Source organism: Thermobia domestica, chromosome 10 (genome assembly GCF_964235325.1).
Source record: "Thermobia domestica chromosome 10, izTheDome1.hap1.1, whole genome shotgun sequence".
NCBI classification, from domain to species: domain Eukaryota; kingdom Metazoa; phylum Arthropoda; class Insecta; order Zygentoma; family Lepismatidae; genus Thermobia; species Thermobia domestica.
This window is the reverse complement of record NC_137463.1, coordinates 143,293,997-143,318,414: the sequence shown is the minus strand read 5'-3', so window position 1 is coordinate 143,318,414 and position 24,418 is coordinate 143,293,997. Positions and strand designations below refer to the sequence as shown.

The following is a 24,418-nucleotide window of genomic DNA, read 5'->3' as shown; positions in this document are numbered from 1 at the left end:
TTATAGCTTATAGCAATTCAAAATCTAGCCATTTGTGCGTAAAAAAGCTTATTTCTGAAGTCCATCTAGCCTATTTTCTTCAAAGATCGATGGTAACAATGGATGTAACACCTAAGGGCAGTGCGTATGTAGCGTATGGATAACGTATGCTCCATACTGATTTCTGTAGTAAGCAAGGGGACTCCGCTTGTACAGTAAGGGACACTTCTGGTTGGTACAGCCATAGAGAGATTTACGGCTAAGGTGCTCCACTAACTGAGTCTGAAGCATTTCCCGGGAAGTATGCAACCAAATTAGCTGTAAAGGAAGGTGGGTGGCATAATCGCCAGCCACTGAAAATTCCCGTTAACTTGGGCGAAATTCCCACTATCGTCTACAGCATCATTTCTCCAAAATGAAATAAATCTTAGACGTGTGGTTCTTATGCCAAACATATTACTTGATATTTGTCCTATTTGTGAAGATAAATTGAAACAAAAAATTAAAGTCCAATCCTGTTGCTGTTGGAATGATTACTCTTTCAGTCGCTTGATCTGAAATTACTTTGCACAGTCTGAATAAATATTCTGTCACTTCAGGAGGGTAGGAAGAGCGGAAAACCCCTCCTTCAGTGTGAAAACACATACATTTATACAAATGCTTAGTGAGAGTGAGCCCATTGGTATAGCACTTTTATGACTTCAATTATGCTCCCAAGCCATCTTATGTCATAGCTGATGACCTTGAAAAACAAGAGATGCAAATATAATGAAAGAGAGATACAGTCACATGTGCAAATTTTGATTTTGTAAGTAGACATGTAAAAGCTCACCCGGACCTGAGAGGACCCCAATACCAATTGTTGAATTCAAGTGGAGAACTCAATTGAGAGTATCAGATGATTATAGAGGGGAAGATACATCTTCAGATATGGGAAACAAACAATGAAAAAATTGAACGGCCCTGAACAGGACTCGTTTCATCATACTCACGATTACCAAGCAACGACTCTACTCACTTTTTTAAGTTAACTGACTCATCGAACGTGTCTCAGTAACTTACCTGAACTACTTATTACTTAATTTTGCTTGCATTACTCGTTTACTTGACTTCGTTCCAATCACCTAGAACGACAGGGACACGAACACAGAAATATCGAGGACAATTAAAATCACAAAGGCTCTCTTACCGGGACCCCGTACACCAAAGGCGCACGTGCTAGCTACTAGACCAGCGGGAAGGGCAACTCACTCATCCACGGAGCCACACAGAAAGATAGGCAGTCATAAGTCAGACACGGAACATTTGTTACTAACAAAACGTTTATTTGTAAGATGGAAAGCTAAGGAAATTTCCCGTCTCTAGTTTTTCTTTCCCTGGCACTAACTTAATTACTGTTGTTCCAGTCGGGAAGAATAATTTCCACTCCTCCATAAACATTTCTAACAATATATGTATATAGCAGCACAAAACATTTATCCATGGCTGTTCTGCACAATTATACTTACACAAAACAATTACTTCCAATTCTATTAATTCCAGTACCAAGTAAACAAAAATACTTGATATGAAATTCTATATTTCGGCAATAGTCTTGCAGAAAATATCCAAATTCAATTTTTCGATTTGGAACAGGGGGACCATACACGCAAGTTGCGCTCAAGAGATTTGTTTTGCTGAGGAGGGGACAGAAATTTTCATTGAAAATGGCAAAATCGCACGTTTAATTATAACATAATTATATTTTTAAGAACGCCAAATGCGAAGTAGAACGAATGTATTCTCTTTGGCTTGAAAGAATAAAATTATGGCTGAAGGTAGAAGTGAACAGAGACTGATGATGTTTAGGAAGAATGCATGCTACTAAGCAGTGGCGTAGCTAGGAGATCTGTAACCTCCGGACATTTGCACAAGTTGTTAAAATAAGGCCGAAGGGTAGAAATATACCGAAGAGACCTCGCGATCGCGGTCGAGGTGTCACTCTCGATACTGGCACAAACACGGATTGAAATGGGTATGCACATGCGGAATATGTACGTTACATTGCGAGCTGGAAGTCGACCGCGAGGATGAATCAGTGGTCGCGATGATAAAACCGAGTAGGTTTTTACATAGATGTTCACCGGAAGCATCACTGTGGCTCATGTTCTCTTTGGTTCTCCTTGAAGCGCTACAAGGAATAAAGTCCCCATTTGTTTACAATTTCGTCTGTAGAGGATTCTGTATGTCTATACTCGAGAGGTTTTGCTGCACTGTTAAATGTGATTAGGAAAGACATATTAATAGAACTAGAGGAATGTTCTAGCAATATGGGATAAGAAAGAAAGAAACATCATAATAGATACGTTTTAAATAGAGAATGGAAGAAAATACCCACTGAAATGTGAATGTCGGGTAAGTTATTCATATTTATTTGAAAATTGTACTGTAGTTTATTAGAAAAAAATGAAAAGCTACTGTTAATTATATATATGCTTAAAAACTCCACTCCTTTCCCCCAATTCCGAGATTAATATAAAAGGGTTTCTTGTAAATTCGTTACTGATATAAGGTAAAGAAATACCTGTAAAGACAGGCGCATATCCATAGGGAGAAAATATCGTATAATGGAATTGCAGTGACGAAACTTTATTTGCTACAGTTAATACCGCCTCCAAACCGAAACCTAAAGACATACCTGTTTTTCAAGCACCTGGAGGAATGGACATCCCTGGCCCAGAAGGGGAGCAGCAATTTTTAAGATGCCAAGAGGTAGCCAAGAGTCTAAGTTCTTTCCGCTCCAGAAAATCAGTAAACAAAACATTGGTTACTACTGTGTTAGTTAAGATTTATTTGGAAGAACCGTCTGCTAAAAACTGCTACCAAATAATCAGACATAAACCATAGCTAATATTCAAAAATGTCCGAAACATGTAATATTTGTGGAACATAAGAGAGAGAGAGAGAAAGAGAGAGAGACAAAAAGAGAGAATTTGTCCTGCACATAATAGTGCGCTTCGGTTATAATTTTAAACAAAGGAACACTTTCCATCTCATCTTCCTGATCTTCCAAAAACAGCAAGTGGCACTACGAAGTCATCTGTTTCTCTGTGTGTCTGTGACTGTCGATCACAGACATACGTAGTTCATGCTCCATTGTTTCATTCTGAGAAATTCACTTAAAGCAAAGAAACGTTTGTTACCAAAAAATATACATATATCGTAGTTACTCATCCGAAATGTATCGCGAGAAAAGTATCGCAAACTAGGTACGTTACTTAAAAATTTGTAACGCGTTACCCTTAATGTTACTTTGGAAAAATGTAACGCGTTACTAAAAAACGTTACTTAAATGTAACGTTATAAGTAACGCGTTACTTGAGTTACGTTACTTCCCAAGACTGGTCTTAGGAACGAATTAGGTAACCCACCCATCAAATAGTTCAGTAGGCGGGGTCTCAGTTTCGATTCCCGGTGGGAGAGCCTTTGAAATATTAAATGTCCTCGATGTGTCTGTATTCGTATCCCTGTCGTTCAAGGTTACCGGAAATAACTGTACACATCTGTTCACAAAAAGCTGGAAACTCATTCAGAAACTAAGTCCGAAAAAGTGAGCCTAGATCCTTCACAATTCCCGCAGATCTATACACAGGGAATTGTATGTTCCTGCCGTTCTTTATATAGACACTAGCTACAAACCGTACTGTAATCCGAGCGATCTGAAAATCCGAGCGATAACCCAGCGGTAGCGAGGGTGGGGGAACACGCGCACGCGCTAGCGCAAAACGTTCTTTACTTTCCGAATGACCCTCGTATATATATATATATATATATATATATATATATATATATATATATATATATATATATATATATATATATGCTTGTATTTTTTGCATTACAAAAACTTAGCGTACCTCAATGTGGATTCTTATAAAGCAATTTGAACAATTTAGAAAATATGTACTGCTTAAATTCGGATTAAACCGCAATGCCAGTAATCTGTAATATCTTACATTTTTATTTATTTACATTGAATGTGTCCTTGTTTTATGCTGTATAGCATGAATATTAGCTGCTACATAAGAAGCAATTATCTATAATTCAATTTAAGTAGGAAATCGATACAGTTATTATAAGAAGAAACTTGTGAAAATGAAGTGTACAATAATGGTTGTATCTGATATAGATGTTGCGAAATGGTGTAATTGGTCACCTCGTCACGCCGTTTTGACTACTGGGCTCTTCAAACTGTCCATCCTTAGGGATGCGCAAAGACGAGTCGAGACAGAATTTTCCTGACAAAATTCGAGTCGAGACACAGCTCTTCCAATAGAAAAATATACATTTTTCGAGCCGAGACATCACTTTTACAGCATATTGTCGAGACGAGACAACCTCAAATCTTGTCTCGCGCATCCCTATCCATCCTACCTACATAAAATCAATTTTGGATACGAATATTCAATTTCTTTTAACGATAATTGTAATCTACGATACAGATTGAAGTAAAATATTGGCTTGAACTGCTTTATTACCCACTTAACCTTCGTATACTGCAATTATATCTAAGTTTGGCATAAATATTTATTATTATTACAATGTAAACAGTGAAGAATATATATTAACAAACAATGAGGTAGAAGTCAATGCTCGTAGTAATTAAGAAATTGGTTGCATGTTTATTTAAAATTAACTCTCTTGAAATCTAAATAATCATTATTAGAAATAAAGCAAGAGAACCGTTTTGTTAAATTCAACATATTATAAGAGATTGAGGAATGTGTATGTAATCGAACACTATATATGAAACTAAATAGAATGGCATGTGGAACTGAACTTGAAAGAGGATAGGAAGTGTAAATGAAAAATTAAAGAAAGCATTGGTTAACAGCAGTAGTCACTACTTACAGCAGGTGTGTAAAATCTACACCCCCTAAAAAAAGTTCAACAATTCTGAAACATGAGGGCGTCACATTTTCTTCGTTTCCTGACAAAATTGAAAAATGGATTTTGCATATTTTTCGTCTATACCCCTTCAATATAGTTAGCTAATAAACCAAGTACGATCGACTGACTAGACGTCACGTGAGTGAAATGTATATAGGAAGTTGCGATACAGCGTTCACCGGAGTGACGCAGACGTGGTGTTGAAGCTTCTGGTAGGTTCTATTTCGTAATGGGTTTTAGGTCCGTGAGATTTCTTTATAAGTATCAGAAAGCTCTTTAACTTCATACTAAAGGCGTGTCGTATGATTTATTCAAATCGTCAGGTATTCGGACAACCGTGAACGCAATTCGTTTTACTTCACTGCTCACAAGTTTAACTTGAAATAAATTCTTACTTTTCAACGGAAAAACTAACTGATTGAATGCTCCTTTTATTATGGATGAAATGTATAATTCTGCAAGTAATAAAAATTTTTAAGTCCATCTCCGAGATTCGATCCCTCGTCCTTTGGCTCAGCAGTTCGACACGTAAACAACTAGACTTTTTTTTAAAAGTTAACACGTTCGCTGCTGAGAACGCCCATCGGCGTCCAGTACTGAATTTGCCATATGCGCAGGACGCCGGTCGGCGCTTGTCCCTGCAGCTGATTCACTTTCCCGCCAATACCTGCACTAGCGCTGGCGGGAAAGTGAATCAGCTGCAGGGACAAGCGCCGACCGGCGTCCTGCGCATATGCCAAATTCAGTACTGGACGCCGAAGGGCGTGCTCAGCACCGAACGTGCTAACTGACTAACCAAATGTGCCTCAGAAACTTGAATTACTAATTACTAATTGTACTTGCTTTACTTATTTTACCTTGCTTTTCCAATGATCGAGAACGACAGGGACACGAACACAGAAACATCGAGGACAGTTAAAATCACAATCTCCCACCGAGAATCGAACCCGGGACCTGTACACAAAGGGCGCACGTTCTAGCCACTAGACTAGCGCGGAGGACAACTACTTGTCGTTGTGTAACAGCTTGGAGGAAAATCGGTTTCAACTGCACGTAGGAAATTGAGGGCATTGGTTATAGCTGGATGGAGGCAAATACCATGTGCTCCGAAGTTCGTATTGCCACTTGCTGTTTTTGAAAGATGAGGACAGCCTTAGGGAAATCACGTGTACTGATTGCAAGCACCTGGAAGATTTTGTCGTAGATTTAGACAGCTCCAAATCAATACATTCAGTGCTTGAACTAGGAGTGGAATGATACCGGTAGTCTATTTTACTTTGATTGGTGTTGTTTTTATAAAGATGGAGAACGAAAATATTTTACCGTTCGGACATTTGAAAGAATACTTTTTCTTAAGGGCTGAGGATGATGGTAGACAGAATTTAAAAGTAAACAGTCTGAACTGCCCCGGCAGAAGATATTTGTCAACAACTAGGGTGCCATAATTAACGATTTATAGTAAGGGGTTAATATGAATAAACTGTGTTTTGGTGAGCAGGTCTACTTTATTACTAGAAAATAGTTTGCTGATGGTATGTAATATTGGAATTCTTTCAGATCAGTTTGCTTCTCCTAGAGTCCCGTTGATTATAGAGTTTGAAAGTAGCTTTAAAAAGCATGTATCGATTTTAGAGTTACTAATAAGTTTTGATTCACTCCCAGTTCATGTGTTCTCATTTTATTAGTTGTAGTGTAATGTTTCTCTATATTCTGTATTTTTAATTTTACATAACAACATTGTTATTATTATATAATAAGTTTAGCAGAATAATAATAAGCAACAATTTTTTCTAACGCATAGGGATGAGCACGAGTCAAGCTAAAGCTCTACTCGACTCGAATTCAAATTGAGTTTCGAGTGAAGTCAAAGGTAATATCCTCGAGTCGAGTTCCGAGCCGATTGAGTTTTTTGCGTCGAGTTCAGTCGAATTTGATAAATGATTCGTTCGTTTTAACTCGTCCTGAAATCATGGCCTGATTACACTGGAAAACGGCCATGAGAAATGTAAGCTAAACAGTAATCTGGAATACTTTTAGTGTTGCTCTCGAGAGGGGACACTGCTCGCATCTCGTCTCGTCTCGATAGCGAAACCACAAGAGATTTTTCATAACAAGCTCAGCTCGGCTCGGACAATTGAGAAGATTGCTCGAGTCGGCTCGAGCTGGCTTGGTAGAGATGAGCCATCTGCTCGGTTCGGCTCAACGGAGTCGTTGCGTGAGCTGTTAGCTCGGCTTCTCGGTTCGGGTCTATAGTGAATGCGCTGTGAGCCGAGCTGCTCGAGTCGTTGACAATTCTAAACCCGGACCGAGCAGTTTTGAAGATATTGGGCCAGTGCCCTATAACTTTTAACAGTGTTTGGCTCGAGCCCGAATACTCTACCTAGTCCCTCAACCCAAATTCAGAAGCTAGTGAACAATGTCCTTGACTCCTAGACTTCACGACTACCAAGGTTCTCATTCAACTAGTTTTTTAGTATTCAAATACAATCCGCCTATCTTTCATGTTTACATACAGAGTTGTTATAATTAATAATAATAATAATAGTAATAATAACAATAAAAGATGCAGTAGTGTCATTGATAATAATTATACTGTCTATGTAATATACTTAAGGAATGTACTTGAAACTACACACCGGATTTGGCTCGACTCGACTCGAATCTCGACCACATTCGAGTCGAATTGGAGGAAGTTTGTCGAGCCTAGTTCACGGTTCGAGCTCGAAGATGTCTGTTTCTAGTCGAATCGAATTTCAAAGAAAACTCGCCCGAACTCACTTGTGTCCATTCCTACGAGTAACGACACAGTATGACATTTTATCAATGTTACATTATATTGTAGGTACATATTAAAGGATTATAGGATTTTTATTAGGTGATTGGAATAATTATAATTTAAAGTGAAGTCTAAGTTAAGAAACTACAAAGATGTGAAATTGTTATATGTTGGAATGGCACGTTTAATTTTTATTATATGTTATTGTTTGTTTACGTAATCAGTTATGCATGGTTGTGTTTTGATGTTCATGAAATACTGTCGAGACGCTAACTCGCAGTATGGTGTAAACAGAAATTAAGAAAATGAATGTAAGCCTGAATTTCAGAAAGATGTAACGAAACCATTTGTTAACACAGACACAATTCCGATATGGCATAATATTCAAATTCGCAAAGATTGACAGTCTGGGAATTCATTCACAATGTAACGCGGTCTGCAACGAAAGTTTATCAATAGCTGAGGTAATCAACGTCGAGTCACGAAATGACGAATTCCATCGTCTGCAGAAGAGAATAAAAAACAGATCTTGATTGGATCAAGAACAGAAATCGGAGAGCAGAAGTCGGACTTTGATACGAGAACTCTCAGTTTTAAGTTACGAGTATAACGAACGACCATCTATTGATGGTTGGCTTTTAGTCGGCTAGCTGTGATAAAGCCGAATTCCGATACCAACGTCATCCAGAGAGAAGCCCAGGGGTGGACATTCGTCATCCCACGAAGCCTGAACATCTAAAGGTATGTGTACCTCAGTTATAGGTGTTACTTGTGATCGAAGTTCCAGACATTTGAGTACTGTGATCTGAATTCATTACGTCATATCCGCTAGTACAACAGAATTACACTATTACAGTTTTCATTGATTTCAAATACATGAAATTCTAGATGAAGTGGATTGTTTCTGTAATATACTAAATAATCCTTCGCTGGCAACTAGATTTACTCAAACCTACTCATTTCAGATAATGGGTAGAAGCAACTTCTTTGCCACACAACGCAGTCATCCCCGAAATCTATAGGCACGACGCAAGGAGGTTGTTATGGTGGAAATGCGTTTGGTTCGATTCCCGGTGCGTTTATAGTTTTCTTAAGCATATTACCCCACCATTGTTATGGTGGAGATACTTTTGGTTTAAATCCCGGCTTGCTCACAACTTTTTAGGAATAGTAACCCACCATTGTTATGGTAGAAATGTGCTTGGTTCGATATCCCGGAATATTACAATAGTTGAGGTTGTTTAATTTAGAATTAGGTCAATGTTTATTAGACACTGTAGACGAAATGAAAAGTAGTATTGATAATAGGAAAATAGGTTAACCCCCACCACCCACCCTCACTGTCAGTTAAGTAAAATTATTTTTTAAGTTAAAAGTTTATAAATAAATGAGTGAAAATACGGTACTAGCTAGAGCGCAAAAAGGAAATGAAGGCATATGGGTAGAGTTTAATCATTTATTCAGTTTGGGAACGCCTGAAAGATGAAGACAAGTAAATATAAATAGTCAAAATACAGAAGTGGAACCCGCAAGTCCAAAGATTGAAGTAGAAAAGGACCGGTGCTTAATTTTCAAAGTGGCCCGGTAGTGAAATCCTTTTCCGAAGATTATCCGTCAATTATACAGTTTGACGAAAATTTGTTACATAATACTAAAGATATTAATTCAAAAAATTTAGATAACAATAGTAAAACAAATATGTCATCGAACGTGACTTTATGCAGATGTTAAAAAACTTCCCAAATTTGATCTGAAGAATGATGGAGACATTCTCTGAAGAGTTCGATGATGCATGTCAAATGGCAGGTGTAGCGGAAAATAAGAGAAAAGAGTTATTGCCAAGCGTATTTAAAGGTGTTGGTAGACAGTGGATCAAGTTATTCCTAAAGCGGAAAAATTTGGATGCTATAACTTATAAGGAATTAAGGTGGAAATAGTTGACGAGTTTACGCGGACAAACGTAAGCTTAGATATCGAGGAAAGAATCCGTGAGCGGTTACATCAGGAAGATGAATCAATTATAAATTATGTATATAATGTGCTCGGGATGTGCGAGAGATTGGACTCGAATATGACAGATAAAAAGAAAATAAGGATAATAGTTAATGGATAGCAGCCTTACTTCATGGAGAAAGTAATGACTGTAGCCTACTCAAATTTGGATAAGTTCGTAGAAGATTTACAAAAGATAGAGCGAAATAAGTGCAAAGTAGACAAAAGGGTAAAACGAGAAATCGGAAAGGTAATAATTAAAAATTTAGTGAAAAAGGTAAGAGAGCAGGTAGAAGAAGACGATAGTGATACGGAGATAGATCAAGCGGTGTTTCGAAGAGATAGTAAAAACAAAGAAGAAGCGAAGATTAAGCAGGAACCCAAAAGTATAACACCAATTCATAATTAGAGAAAAAGATAAACCAGCTCCAGTTAGCGTTATCAGCAAAGGTACAGGATAGTGATAAACGAGAAAGTAAAGAGGATAAGTCTGGAAAAAATCAGAACTTGTAAATAATAGAGGAAATATGCAGTCTAGAAATAATGGAAGAAATCAGTATCGAAATAATAATACAACGTGGAACAATAATAACAGTGGTAGAAGTCAGAATAATTTTAGAAGAATAGAGGCAATAAAAATGGATTTTCGAAGAGGCGAGGAAACAGAGGTGGTTATTGGCGGAACGATAGAGGTAGATCACAGCGAGGGCATTGGCAAGGAGAAAATCGATGTCAACATACGTGCTGTTATGAGCAAGGTCAACAAAACCAAGGTCAACAGAGATATGTGCAAGTAGTACCCGCTCAAGTAAACTGTACTACTTATTATCAACCCATAAGTGCTCAGAATTTAAACTAGGAAGTACTGTAAATTATTGAGGCACATATACAGAGGAAAAGAATAGTGGAATAAGAGAAGTGATAGCCTCAGTACTCCAAGAAAACAATATGGTGTGTTTACGGATAGAAGTAGAAAATAGACATGTCAAAGCGTTACTAGAAAGTGGATCCCAGATTTCGATTATAAACGAGAAACTTCTACCACCTAGTGCTAGAGTAATTCCCAGCAAACGAAAATGTGCGTAATTATGCAAAATGTCTTGGTAATTAACAAGTTAGCTATTGTAAATTTCAAAATCGCTAATCAAACGTTTCATCTGGCTTTTAGAGTAATTAGGGATTTTCCATATCAGGTATTGATAGGAAATGACTTTCTAAAAACGCAAAATTGTCAAATTGATTACGGGAATAATAAGATAATGGTGCAGAAATTTGGGAAACCTAAAATGAGATGTGATAACGATCAAGAAAAAAGATTAATATCGGGAAATACAGCTATAGGAGTTAAGATGAGTTTGAGACCTAAATGGTACTAAACCACAAGGTTAGATTGCTGCCAAGGAGTAGAACAACTGTAGAGGTGAACCTGGTTAATTCCTGGAATGAGAACGAGTTTTTCTTGGAACCAGATTGGAAATTGGAACAATATAATGTTTTTGTACCGAGGGCGTTGCTATCAAAAGAAAATGATAAATTAGAAATTATAAATGCATCAAGTAAAGTAATAATGTTGACACGGAATGTGAAAATTAGCGAAGCAGAGGAATATATGAGCGAGAAAGAGTTGAGACAGGAAGGATTGACGGAGGAAGAGACTGATAAGGTATTTGAGGCGAGAGAAAATTGTGAGAAATCAAGGTTGAAATTTCGAGCAAAAACAAAACTTAAAATTAAAAATAAGATAGAGAAACTATGTTACGACTATGCAGACGTGTTTGCGTGGAAAGAAAACGAATTAGGCAGAGTTAAAGGAGTAGAGCATAAGATTGAATTAGAGTCAAATGTTCCATTTAGAAAACAATATCCAATACTTATTGCTTTAAGAGAGAGAGTTAAAGACCAGATAAATATTTTATTGGAACAAAACATTATAGAACAGAGTAATAGCTCGTATAATTCGCCGATGCTGTTCGTTAAGGAACCATTATAAGCTATTAGAGCTGTCTTGGATTGTCGGTATCTCAATTCCAAGGTCAAGTTCCATTCTGTGGCTTTACCGCCTATACATCAAATTTTGATGTGTATGGGGGCCATAAATATTTCAGCGTCCTCGATATAAAATCTGCGTATCACCAAGTACCCATAACAGAAGAATCACGACAGTACACTGCGTTCAATATAACAGGGAGAGGAGCATACTCCTAGAAAGTTTTAGCGATGGGTTATGTCCAGTCTCAAGCTATAAATACAAAACTCATGGCTATGACCCTCGCAAACGTTAGTCCGGTGGCGGTGTCATATTACATGGACGATGTATTTGTGTACGTGAATGAGCAAGTGAAAATGGTGACAGTATTGAAGTCTATTTTTCAAAGGTTAAGATAATATGGATTGAAATTATCAGTAGAAAAATGCCAGTTTGTGCAACAAAAAGTTTTGCCATTGGGTCACGGCGTGAGTGACGCAGGATACGAAATAAGTCCGAAAGTTATTCAAGCTATTAAAGCCTGTAAGCCACCGAAGGCAACAAAAGAATTAAAATCATTTTTAGGACTAACTAACTATGTCAGAAAATTTAGCAAGGAATATGCGGAAATTTCGACAGTGTTCCAACCGTTGCTGCGGAACGGACATAAGTTTATTTGGTCAGAAGAACATCAAACATGATTTGAGAAGTTGGAAGAAGCGTTACTAAGTGCTCCACTGTTGGCACCATTCAGGGAAAATTTGGAAACAAGAGTTTAGACAGATGCATTAATGAAATCCATAGCAGCTGTCTTGATGCAGAAGCAAAAGAACAATGAGTGGACACCCATTGCATATTATAGTAGGGTGTTACGGCCGCAGGAGACTAAGAGGCACATAGTTGAATTTGAAATTCTTGCCGTGGTTAGTGCTTTTATGGCATTTATTATTACTTGTATAACAAGAAGTTCGAGTTGTTTACAGACTGCTGATGCATTAAGTACCTTCAAACAACACCTAAGGTATTTCCCAAGTTATAGTCTTGAGATGTCGCAGTACCAATACACCCCAGTTCATTGTCCAGGAGAGAAGAAACCGAGCCACGTTCTGTCAAGAAATACAGACATTCAACCGACGCCAGAGGATGTTGATTTGGAAGCCTTACCAATAAGCAAGGAGGACGTTGAAGTTAATTTAACATTTGACGACGACGTAGATGTTGGAGAGCTTCAAAGAAAGGACTCGTTCTTTGGTCCCATAATGAATGCAATCGAACATCCTGATTATGCGGAAATAAACGCCAAAATCAGGCGCCATGTATGTGGTTAAGGAAGGAAGGTTGTACAGGATTAAAAAGATGCCAAGTGGAACGAAATTCCTCTTATGCATTTCTTTTGCACTAAGGGAGCAAGTGTTTCAAAATCTACACTGTTATATTTACGGTGGAGAACATTATTCTTACACGATATGTTACAATCGAGCGTTGAAATCAGTATATTTTCCAAAATATGGAAAGTTTTTCCGGGAGAAGGTCAGCCAGTGCGTTAGCTACCAGATCCAGAAAGGAAAACGGGACGAACGCCACTGCATGCGCAAACGTATCCAAGCTATATGCCGTTCCAGTTTGTGACTATGGACGAAATTGGGCTTTTTAAACAGTCTAAAACTCATCGGAATAAATACATTTTGGTTTTTCTAAATAATGCCACAAGATACGTGATCGCTCGCGCTCTAGCAGCTCTTACACCAGAAATAATAGCAGAGGTGATATTTGAAAAATTGATTACAAAACACGGCGCGCCAGAAATTTTGAACCTTGATAGATTGAGTAGCCATCGCAGTAGGATAATGGAAGAATTGGCAGAAAGGTATCGAATGAGGTTACATTTTGCTAATACGGATGCACATTACGGTATTGGGGCTGCAGAACGGGCCATGGGTTCAATTCAGCAGGTGAGGAAGCATTATGTTGATAGGGAGTTCACCAACTGGGATGAAATTCTCTCATGTATCGTGTTTACGATGAACACCCAAGTACACAATGGAACAAAATATTCGCCACATTATTTACTGACAGGGCGTGAACAAAGAACGTTCCTTGAACAAGATCTTCACATACCCTGCGAGTATATAGAGAACGATGCGCAAATACAAGCGGTAATAGAAGCACGAAAATTAGCGTAACAAAATTTACAGAAAACATTTAAACCCAGAAGAAACAGATTCAGAAAAGGTATTCCGAACCAACATTTGAAGTAGGTCAAAAAGTGTGGATCAAAGAGATGCCGCGAGTCGGAATCCCAGCATGTTTTGGCGGAAGATTTAATATTAGAGGAATTATTTTGGAAAGAATGAACAATATTGGTACAAGGTAAAATATGAAACTGCGAAAGGTCAGGAGAAGGTTGACACGACTGGCATTCGAAGAATCAAGCCATTTGTAAGTCGAAAGGAAGAAGCTAATGACAACGATGATGAACAGACTTCGGATAGTGACGACTAGGAGAATGGAAAATGTAGGCTTATGTTTTACGATATTTCGGTAGTTGGAAAAAATAAAAACATGTTTTATAAGTTTGCAATATTTAAAGCATGATACCTGTAAGCAAAATGAGTTTATCGGTGCACTGGGAGTTGGACCGCAGAAGAACAACCAAAGGCCGTCCGAAACCGAAGGAACTGTCGGGTTCCATCAATAAAATCTGAACCGGTAATCGTGTTTTGTTTACAGTAATTAGAAAAAATAGGATTATAGAGATTCCACTTACATTAGAGAATGATAATTGATTAGTTGGTATAACGTAACATCTAAGGTGCAAATACAACATAAATAAATAAATAAATAAATAAATACGGTAGCTACAGGAAATGAAATAAATAAGTAAATAATTAAAGTTGTAAACAATTAAAAGACTTAAACTTATTAATAAATAAAGTAATTCATTAATCAGAAGTAATAATGGATCAGAAGTAATAAAGTAATTAATCAGAAGTAAGTAATTGGAAATTTTAATTACTTGCAGTCAACAAGATGTTGAAGAACATAATATGAGGCATGGTTATGATGACGGTGACGGTAGCGGAAAACGACCACCAACAGGTCACTTTGCCAGAAATAGGGTTGGCATTGGTACAGGATGCCTATGCTGTACACTCATCCAACGTGGTGTATACGAGAATAAAATTACATTTAAATTTTCACGAGGCTGCGCCAGTGAACGACAAATGCACCGATGCTTATGATATATTGAACGAATATACAACAAAACAAAAAGAATTCAGAAATAATATTGTCAACTCATTACCTTGCCATTTTTTATACGAAAACGGCAAGACTAAGTGTATGCAAAATAATAGGAATAATAGGTTTATATTTTCTTGGCTTTTAGGATTATCATCAATTGGTCTGTCGACATACAACTTATTTTATACTCAGCAGTTTTCACCGTCTATAGGAAAATTAGCTAAACATGAGAATTTACTAGCAGCTGAAATCCGAAATTTTAAATCATCTTTCAACAATGAGATTTCCTTGGTACACGGTATTGTGTTAAAGTGCAACATGTATTACAGGTATTTAAAAATAAAATACAAGAGTTATATTGCCATCTTCATCAATCGCAACGGAAAATTCAAACTAATTTATTTGCACATCTGGATCAGGAAAGGGTTAATAAAAGTATAAACAACATTTTAAATAATCAACTTTCTTATCATATTCTATCGAATGAGGATGTAAAGAGATTGGTAAATTTACATCATGTACTAAAGCATACTATTTATAGATCAGACGTTGGAATGTTTTATCAAATGTCCAATATATATTTAATGAAATATCACTATGATCAAAGTAATGTAGATTTATTGTTAAAAACACCAATAATCTATGACAGTAGTATATCTATTATGTACAATGTAATATCAATGGGATATTTGATAAATAATACTAGGGTATTTTATGAATTGCCTGAGGCAGTATACTTAGCCGAAGGAAGATACCATTCGTTAGATAAAACAAAATATGAGTTCAAAAGTTTTCTGTATTTCTGTGAAAGTATCATGTTAGATGATGAAGCAAAATGCTTAAATAACATTGTGTTTAACAACTTATTGGAAGGATGTCAGCAAAATTCGGAGAAATTTTTAGGGAAAGTGATGAAGTTTAAAGACGGATTATATAATGTATGTGGTAGGCAGAATAACATTTGCATTAATCATAACAACTACGTTGCTTATAATACTATATTGTAGACTGTACAAGTCAATTAATAAATATAAAATGCAGAACCAAGAAACATAATAATAATAATAATAATAATAATAATAATAATAATAATAATAATAATAATAATAATAATAATGGAGAAGTAATAATATAAGCAATGCAGAAGGTAAACAATGTTGTTTGTGCCTTGGATTAAAATTTTTTTCAATTATCAACATTTTTGAGTACGCAGAATAAAGTTATTTTTGAAAAAACGGAAAACCTGGAAAATAAATAATAAAATAGGACAACAAACAATTCAACTTTTGGAAAGAAAACATGTAAGGATACTTACCAAACAGGATTGGTAGTTATGAGCCATAGGTTAGTAAGCCTAGTCAATAGGAGAATAGATCCTTTGTACCCATTGGTTTAACGAATAGTAATAACCGAGCAGAGCGAGATTAGTAGAGAGTAAGGCGGTACCACCAGGTACCCCAGTAAAGCGAAAGAATAACGACAGAAAATAGATAAGCCTTGTAACGTGCCTCTATGTGCTCCGTCCTGGGCCGCTGGTTGTAATAACCAGGACAATTATTAGTATGCGGGATTCGTAATTTCTATGTATACTGGCTATATTTTGAAAGTAAGCATTTAAAAAAATTTCCATGCAGAATTATCTTGAGTTATTCTATATTTACAGTGAATTTCAGACTTGAACTAACTTAAATATTACCATAAAAGTGCTATTATCTTCATAAATAAAAAAAATTGTGAAATACTAAGGTAATTTGGATAAGTAAAAGTAACTGTTTTTCTAGCTTGATAAATTTTATAACAAAATTCTTAAAAATTAAATATGCAATACAGAAAAATCTATAAAGAAATATCAACAATTTTTAAGCAAAATTGAAAATCCAAAAATATATATCTGAGTTGACTGGTACTATGCTTTCTTTTGAACAAGTATACAACTTTCGATAATGAATCCAATAAATATAATAAATATAATACCTCGTAATCCTTAATAATTCTAATATTAATTCAATATTTGAACTGCAGTAAAAATTTAACAATATATATTGAGAAATATTAAATAATCAAGTTATAACACTCACCCAATTAAATATGCTTTGAACAACCATTAAATGCCTCCAGGAGGAATGTTTCGTATAACCTCTGTTAACACGATTATTATATTATCACACCAATTATAGATATTTCGGTATCGAATATAGAACACTCACTAATTTCATAGGTTGAATTTTTTGGTAACTATTAACAATTTTCACATAATTCTTGAAATTTAAATCACGTTAATTTTCGACTAAACCATTTCCATGAAACCGTTAAAGATTCACATTAAGCAGAGATAAACCATGCCCAGTTCGACATATCGTTTCGAATGGCTGTTCAAACTTCCTACAGCTCATTCGAACGTATGTGTTTTCAGAGATTTCCGCTAGAGGCGCTCTAGTACCCTGAAGTGTAGGTACTGAAAGCATAACCTTCTAGGATATCATTGACATAACTTTTTTTTTTTTTTTTTTTTATAATGTGATCTCATCACACGTAACAAATATCGCCCTCCCGGCTATAAAAAGTTGGCACAACTTTTTATTTATATTTTAAACCATAATTTTAAAGTATTCATATTCTAAATTTAATTATGAATAGATAGATTTTGTTAATCTTTCTAGGTATCTATTACTATTAACTTCTACCAGCTAATTCATCAACTACTGATTCTAACTAACCATCACTCCTACTCTATTCACTACATACCAAACGAAAAAAATAACTGAACTAAAGAAAAAAAATTTCCCCCATAAATTCAATCACACTACCTAACATTCTATTAATCCCAACTACTCTAGTTAGTTAATAAGTATTAGTTATTACTAATAGTCCCTATCTATTCATAAAGTTTTACAGAAATTCATTCTCTATATGTTTATATATATATATTCAGGAGGTAATCATACTCTTTCTTTTGAAATTAATTTCAGTAATAATAACAATATTCATAATACTCATCAAACATAGCACCATCATGATTCCAATCAATCTTCAGCTTCGTTACATCTGGTTGAGCTTCGTTACATATATTCCATAAAATTTTCCATGACGGAATCAGGACTAATACAATTTTTACAAACATTTTTGGGACATAGATACAAGACATCCAGATCTGGAACACTAACAAAAACATATATTAGAAACACATTAAAATATTTTAAAAACAATTTAATATATTATCTCTACTTATATAATGTTTATCTGACTAGATGGTTATTAAGATTTTTTTTATAATTCTGACTAGATTAATTTTTTCTACCTTTTTTTTTTTTAACTTCAGTTGGGAATCAAGTACAGAAATATGCTTAATGCATTTAATATTTATGATGCATCTCCTCTCCTTTCTCTATACTTTTTTGTCAAACTAACATGACTCTTACGGATATCTCTGGGATTATCTACATTAACAACTCTTATGGTATTCCTACCCAGAAAACATTCGATCTCGAATGGTCCACACCATTTCGCACACAAAGATTTTGTTCTTTTATCTTTCATTGATGATAATACCTGTGATTTAATTAATACCTTGTCACCCACATTATAATCATTATCTAGCCGACGTTGATTGTATATTTTCTTTTTACGTTGCCATGCTCTTTCCATGTTATCTAAAGCTCGATTCCATAACTCGGGATCCCTAGGATTCAAGTCCAACATACTTATTTTCCACTTAATATCCAGTGGATTACCAGCATTATAATTGAATACTAAATCCATAGGACTGCATTTCGTATCCTCATGGATGGCATTATTGACAGAAAATTCAATTTCCCACAATCCTTTATCCCATGAGCTTTGTTTCTTTCCAAAATATATTCTTAATGAATTTTTTATGGTGGATACGTATTTTTCACTAGGATTTGAAGCCGGGTGATAAGGGGATATACTAATATCCTTAATACCATTTGCATAAAGAAAATCTTTGAATTTAGCCGATGTAAATATTGAATGATTATCATGACATATGCTAAAAATAAATCCATTTCTACACATTAATTTATATAACTTATTAATCACACTTTGTGAAGACAAGACCTTAATTGGTTCAAGAAATACTCTTTTAGAAAATGAATCGACAACTATCAAACAGTAACGTCCTGACTTACTTTCAATAAGTGGTCCTAGTAAATCTACTGCCCAAAGTCCATTAACTACATTCTCATACTTAGATACTAGCTTTCCAGTTGGTTTCCTATTATGGCTCTTATTTAGTTGACAATCTGAACAAGTGGATACGTAATCTTTTATTTCCTTCAATATCCCATTCCATGTAAAACGAGCACAGATCTTAGCTATAGTTTTATTTATACTAGCATGAGAACCTGGCAAAATATTTGAATGAAAGAATTCTATTATACTAGGAACTAATTCCTTGGGCAAACATACTTTGTATGGATTTCTTATGGCTCTTGTTTTCTTACATAATATGCCTTGGATTAATTTATATCCTTCTACTTCCCTTTTTGCTTTTAATTCCTTAATAATATTACCTAATTCAGGGTCCTTTAATTGATGTTCTTTAATAGATATATTAGCAAAAGGCATATTCCAAAGGTTAATTAGACAATAATTATTTACCTGTTCGGAATGAGAAAGTTCAGTTTCCATTTCCTCAAAATTATTCTGATCATGTAACCTTGAAATAAAATCTGCTGTTATATTCATATTAGAGGATATAGATTTTACCTCAAACGTAAAAGCAAATAATCTGTATAATAATGATCCATAACGTTTAACCCTTTTCATATTCCTCAAAGCATACACAAGTCCAGAATGATCCATTCTTAATTCAAAAGGTTTATGCAAGTAAGTACTAAAACGTTCCATAGTTTCTATAGCTGCTAACATTTCTAGCAAGTAAATCGGCTTATTAAAGTCATTTTTCTTTAGACGTCTACTATAGAATGCTACAGGTACCAAGTTATTATTATCATCATATTGTTGTAGGACTCCCCCTAAATTTTTGAGACTGCTATCCGTATTGACAATAAACTTCTTATTTAAATCGGGTAGTTTCAACATTACATGATTGGCAAATAATTCCTTAATATCTTCCAATGCTTTTTGTTGTTCCGGTCCCCAAACAAATTCAGCAGAAGCCGCCCTTAAACGTTCAATGGGTTCCATAACCTCATGGAACTGCGGGACGAACTTTGCATAGTATTGTAAAAAACATGATAAAGAAATTAATCCTTTTTTTGTCTTTGGAGCAGGTAACTTTCTAATTACTTCTAACCTTGAAGGGTCCATGTACATTTTCCCATTTTCAATAATAAAGCCTAAATATGATATCTTATTTGAAAAAAAGGTACATTTCTTTGTGGATAAAGTTAAACCTTTTTCTTCCAATAACTTTAAAACTTTTTCCAATAATTGCTTATGGCTTTCTATATCTGAACTTTTGCAAATTAGGTCGTCCATATACCATTGAACCCCTTCATCTTTCAAATGATACAATAAGTCAGTTAATATTTTAGATAATACATGACTCCCTGCTGCCAAACCAAAAGGTAAGACTTTATATTCATATAAACCCCTATGCGTAAGAAATGCTGTTAGATGACGGCTTTCCTCTGTTAAAGGTATGGTTAAATATGCTTTCCGTATATCCAGATGGCTAAAGATTTTACCATCAGATAATTCAGACAATATGTCTTCTATCCTTGGTGTGAACTGAGTATTTAAATAAAGATGACGATTCAACTCAGAATAATTAACTATTAATCTCTTTGTTCCGTCATTATTATTTACTAAAAAACAAGGGAAAGCATAATCACTGTTACTTGGTTGTATTAAGTCAGCCTTTAACATCTCATCAAGAATTTTATCCATCTCTCTTTGAGAACTCCGTGATAACGGGTAAGCCTTCTTACGAATAGGAGTGTAGTTATTTATCTGGATTTTATATTCGAAGTCTTTAATTTTACCAACATGTGATGAAAAAACAGAAGGATATTTACTAAATATCTCGCTAACGTACCCTTGTAATTCAGGATTAGCCTCTAATACAACAGGATCCACCCTCAATGGGCTATCCATCTGGTCCGACTGGATGTTGGGACTGCTATCCAAAGATGGACTAATAGATGTGGCAACACTGCAAAATCCCTGTGCTGGAACTCCCGGATGTCTACCTCCATCCGTATCAAAAGCCTGAACTGTGGACCTTTCCACCAAGTCTGAGTCACGCAGAAATAGTTTAGAAGTCTTATGGTCTGGTTCACTGTAAAATAGATCACACGAACGAGTATCTCGATTTAAACAAGGGGGGTGGATATTTAGTGTATAATGTAACTGTATGTCCACTCCTTCCAAAGGGAGAAATAATTTATTATTCACTAAATCAATGTTTGCTTTCAAGAATTTTAGTTCATTTATTCCCAGTATAAATACTGGTTCTAAATTTTCAACTAGGAAAAACTTTAGTCTGTAAACACGATTTTTAAACTTAATGGGTATAACTACGCACTGATCCAGTGTCAACTTTTGTTTATCAACACCTATACCAATGAACTTCTCATTTATTATCTTCACTGGGTAGTTCAACTGCAGATTCCATTGAATAAAGCTTTGTCTATTAATTAACGATGCTGTAGAACAAGTATCTAAACCTCCTCTAATACTTTTACCTAAGACAAATGCATCGACAAAAGCCGCAGTCAATGTTCCCAATGAGAAAGTTTTTCTATTTTCACTTTTATTTCCATCAGCACTAATTTTAATCCCATCAACAGTATGTTCGCTTTTATTATTATCTTCTATTTGTTTATAATTACTAAAAGAATGCAAATCCTCTCTATATAATGGTTTGCTATTCTTACTTCTGTTCCCTCTAGAGCCGCCATTGCATGTAAAGTTTCCGTAATATTGATCACGCATTCCTTTTTCACATTCCCCCACATTCACAGGATTCACATTGAACACCATATTCTTTTCTCCCAAATGTTCACTATTATGTACCTCTCGGGATCGAGTCCGGAACCCCTCCATAGGAGTCTTCATCCGATCATTATATTTCGTATGTGTGCTGTAACCCGCACTACTATTATTGTTTCCACCTTCTAACAAAGTTCTTTCTAAATCTGTTTCTTCCCTTTCTAGAACTTCGGACCTCTCACTTTTAGTCTTTAACCGTGACCGTCGACTATTCCCTGCAAAGCGTCCTTTATCATTGCCATTATTATATCTAAACTGTTTGTTATTATCACCCACACCACTAGGTAAACCATTAGTTTGAACTCCGGTTCCTATAATCTGAGTCGGAGCCCTTAACCGGTCACTAATAGCTGCAGAGCGTCTTTCCGAGTTCACATCCATGTTCAATTTAACTAACTGTTTATTTAAAAGGTACTGTTTGTTAGAAGCACAGTTTGCAATGCGATGTTGTCCACCACAAAAATAACACTTAATCTTATTTCTCGGATTTTCACTTTTTTCCGTATTCCTCACCAGTGCGCTATACATTTCTAAATTACGTTGATGTTTTTCGTATTCCATTATATTACCCATAAGATCATCTAATGACATTGGATAGCTATATCTATAAATTTCAAATTTAATTTGAGGTTGCATGCCCTCCATAATAATATCCAACAATTCACTAGATCTACTATCATTAATAGGTCCGTAACATATTTCATAAGCATCACAAATATTATTAACATACTCAAGCAAATTTTCTTTAGGTCTTTGTATCATCTTCACATAACGATTTATGAGTTCTCGCCTACCTAAAGGAGTTATTAATCTACGAAACAAATATCCTGATATTTGCAACCAATTATTAGTCATTTCATACAATGCTACTAGCTCCTGATTTAAACGACCTTCAGCTTTACTCAAAGCTGCTATCAAAACAGACTCAACCGGGAATATTTTTAATTTAATTATTCTAAGAACTGCCACTAGAAATTGAAATAACTGTATATCGTCTGTTCCATCTGTTCTTGGGATATACTGTATTTTCTCATTAAATAAATTACTGGAAACACTTCCACTTAATTTATCAGCCCGTATTTGAAATGGCATAAAACTATTAACCAAAGGTTCGCTACTTGCATTTATTTCTTTTACCTCTATCGAGTTTTTATCTACAAAAGGATTTGTACTAGGATTTTCTTCTTTTTCTTTTATGTCAGCTGTTTGCCCCAGGTCAATAAACGGGTTTGTGTCTGCACTGACACAACTAGCACTATCTACAGACATAAGCGGTTGGAACTCGTTATGCAACATTCCACCCTCTGCTAAACTCGCAGTGGTGTTACTTGCTGTAGACAATGACTCAACCATTTTGCTGGGTTTATAAACAGCAGAAATTTGTAATGACCTTGACTCCCTTCCGGAATCTAAATACGATAAATCCCAGCGTTGACCTTCAGTCTGCGGTACAACAACTCCTGAATCTCCATTTTCAAATCCATTCAAAAATAAACGTGGTTGATTTCTTTCTTTCTTAAATTCCATATTAATTACCAAGCAAATAAAAAGAGCTATTCTAATGCAATTTAAATATCGAAAATAATTACTATTCCTTACGGTAAGCGACAACCCTTTAACAATCATTGGCAGTTTTATTGCTATAGGCTATAAATTTTACGTACTCTGAAAATACTGACATTTAATCAATCCTAACTGAATTAATTTTAATATCCTCCTTAACATAATTCAAATTAGATAGGTATATACAGATTGATCCTGAAAAAATGTCCATATATTTAATAGCTCACTTAACAAGTTTCCCACCTTAGTCAGATTTTGCCAAACAAACCCCGCAATCTTAACATGTATTTTACTTCGTTTTTTTGAAGTTAGATTCGAAACGATATGTTTGTAACGTGCCTCTATGTGCTCCGTCCTGGGCCGCTGGTTGTAATAACCAGGACAATTATTAGTATGCGGGATTCGTAATTTCTATGTATACTGGCTATATTTTGAAAGTAAGCATTTAAAAAAAATTCCATGCAGAATTATCTTGAGTTATTCTATATTTACAGTGAATTTCAGACTTGAACTAACTTAAATATTACCATAAAAGTGCTATTATCTTCATAAATAAAAAAAATTGTGAAATACTAAGGTAATTTGGATAAGTAAAAGTAACTGTTTTTCTAGCTTGATAAATTTTATAACAAAATTCTTAAAAATTAAATATGCAATACAGAAAAATCTATAAAGAAATATCAACAATTTTTAAGCAAAATTGAAAATCCAAAAATATATATCTGAGTTGACTGGTACTATGCTTTCTTTTGAACAAGTATACAACTTTCGATAATGAATCCAATAAATATAATAAATATAATACCTCGTAATCCTTAATAATTCTAATATTAATTCAATATTTGAACTGCAGTAAAAATTTAACAATATATATTGAGAAATATTAAATAATCAAGTTATAACACTCACCCAATTAAATATGCTTTGAACAACCATTAAATGCCTCCAGGAGGAATGTTTCGTATAACCTCTGTTAACACGATTATTATATT

General features: G+C 35.1%; 2 protein-coding genes across 2 annotated transcripts in view; one reads left to right on the top strand and one right to left on the bottom strand.

Moving 5' to 3' along the window:
- LOC145662092 (SET domain-containing protein SmydA-8-like) overlaps nt 1-24,418 on the top strand; it is a 444,266-nt gene that overhangs the window by 300,165 nt on the left and 119,683 nt on the right. The window lies entirely within an intron of this gene.
- LOC145662759 (uncharacterized) lies at nt 16,672-23,464 on the bottom strand. The gene is made up of 2 exons (XM_081728631.1): nt 20,908-23,464; nt 16,672-18,044 (listed from the first exon to the last, which is right to left on the bottom strand). The coding sequence occupies exons 1-2, from the start codon at nt 23,388-23,390 to the stop codon at nt 17,945-17,947; spliced, it is 2,583 nt and encodes an 860-aa protein (XP_081584757.1). The 5' UTR covers nt 23,391-23,464; the 3' UTR covers nt 16,672-17,944.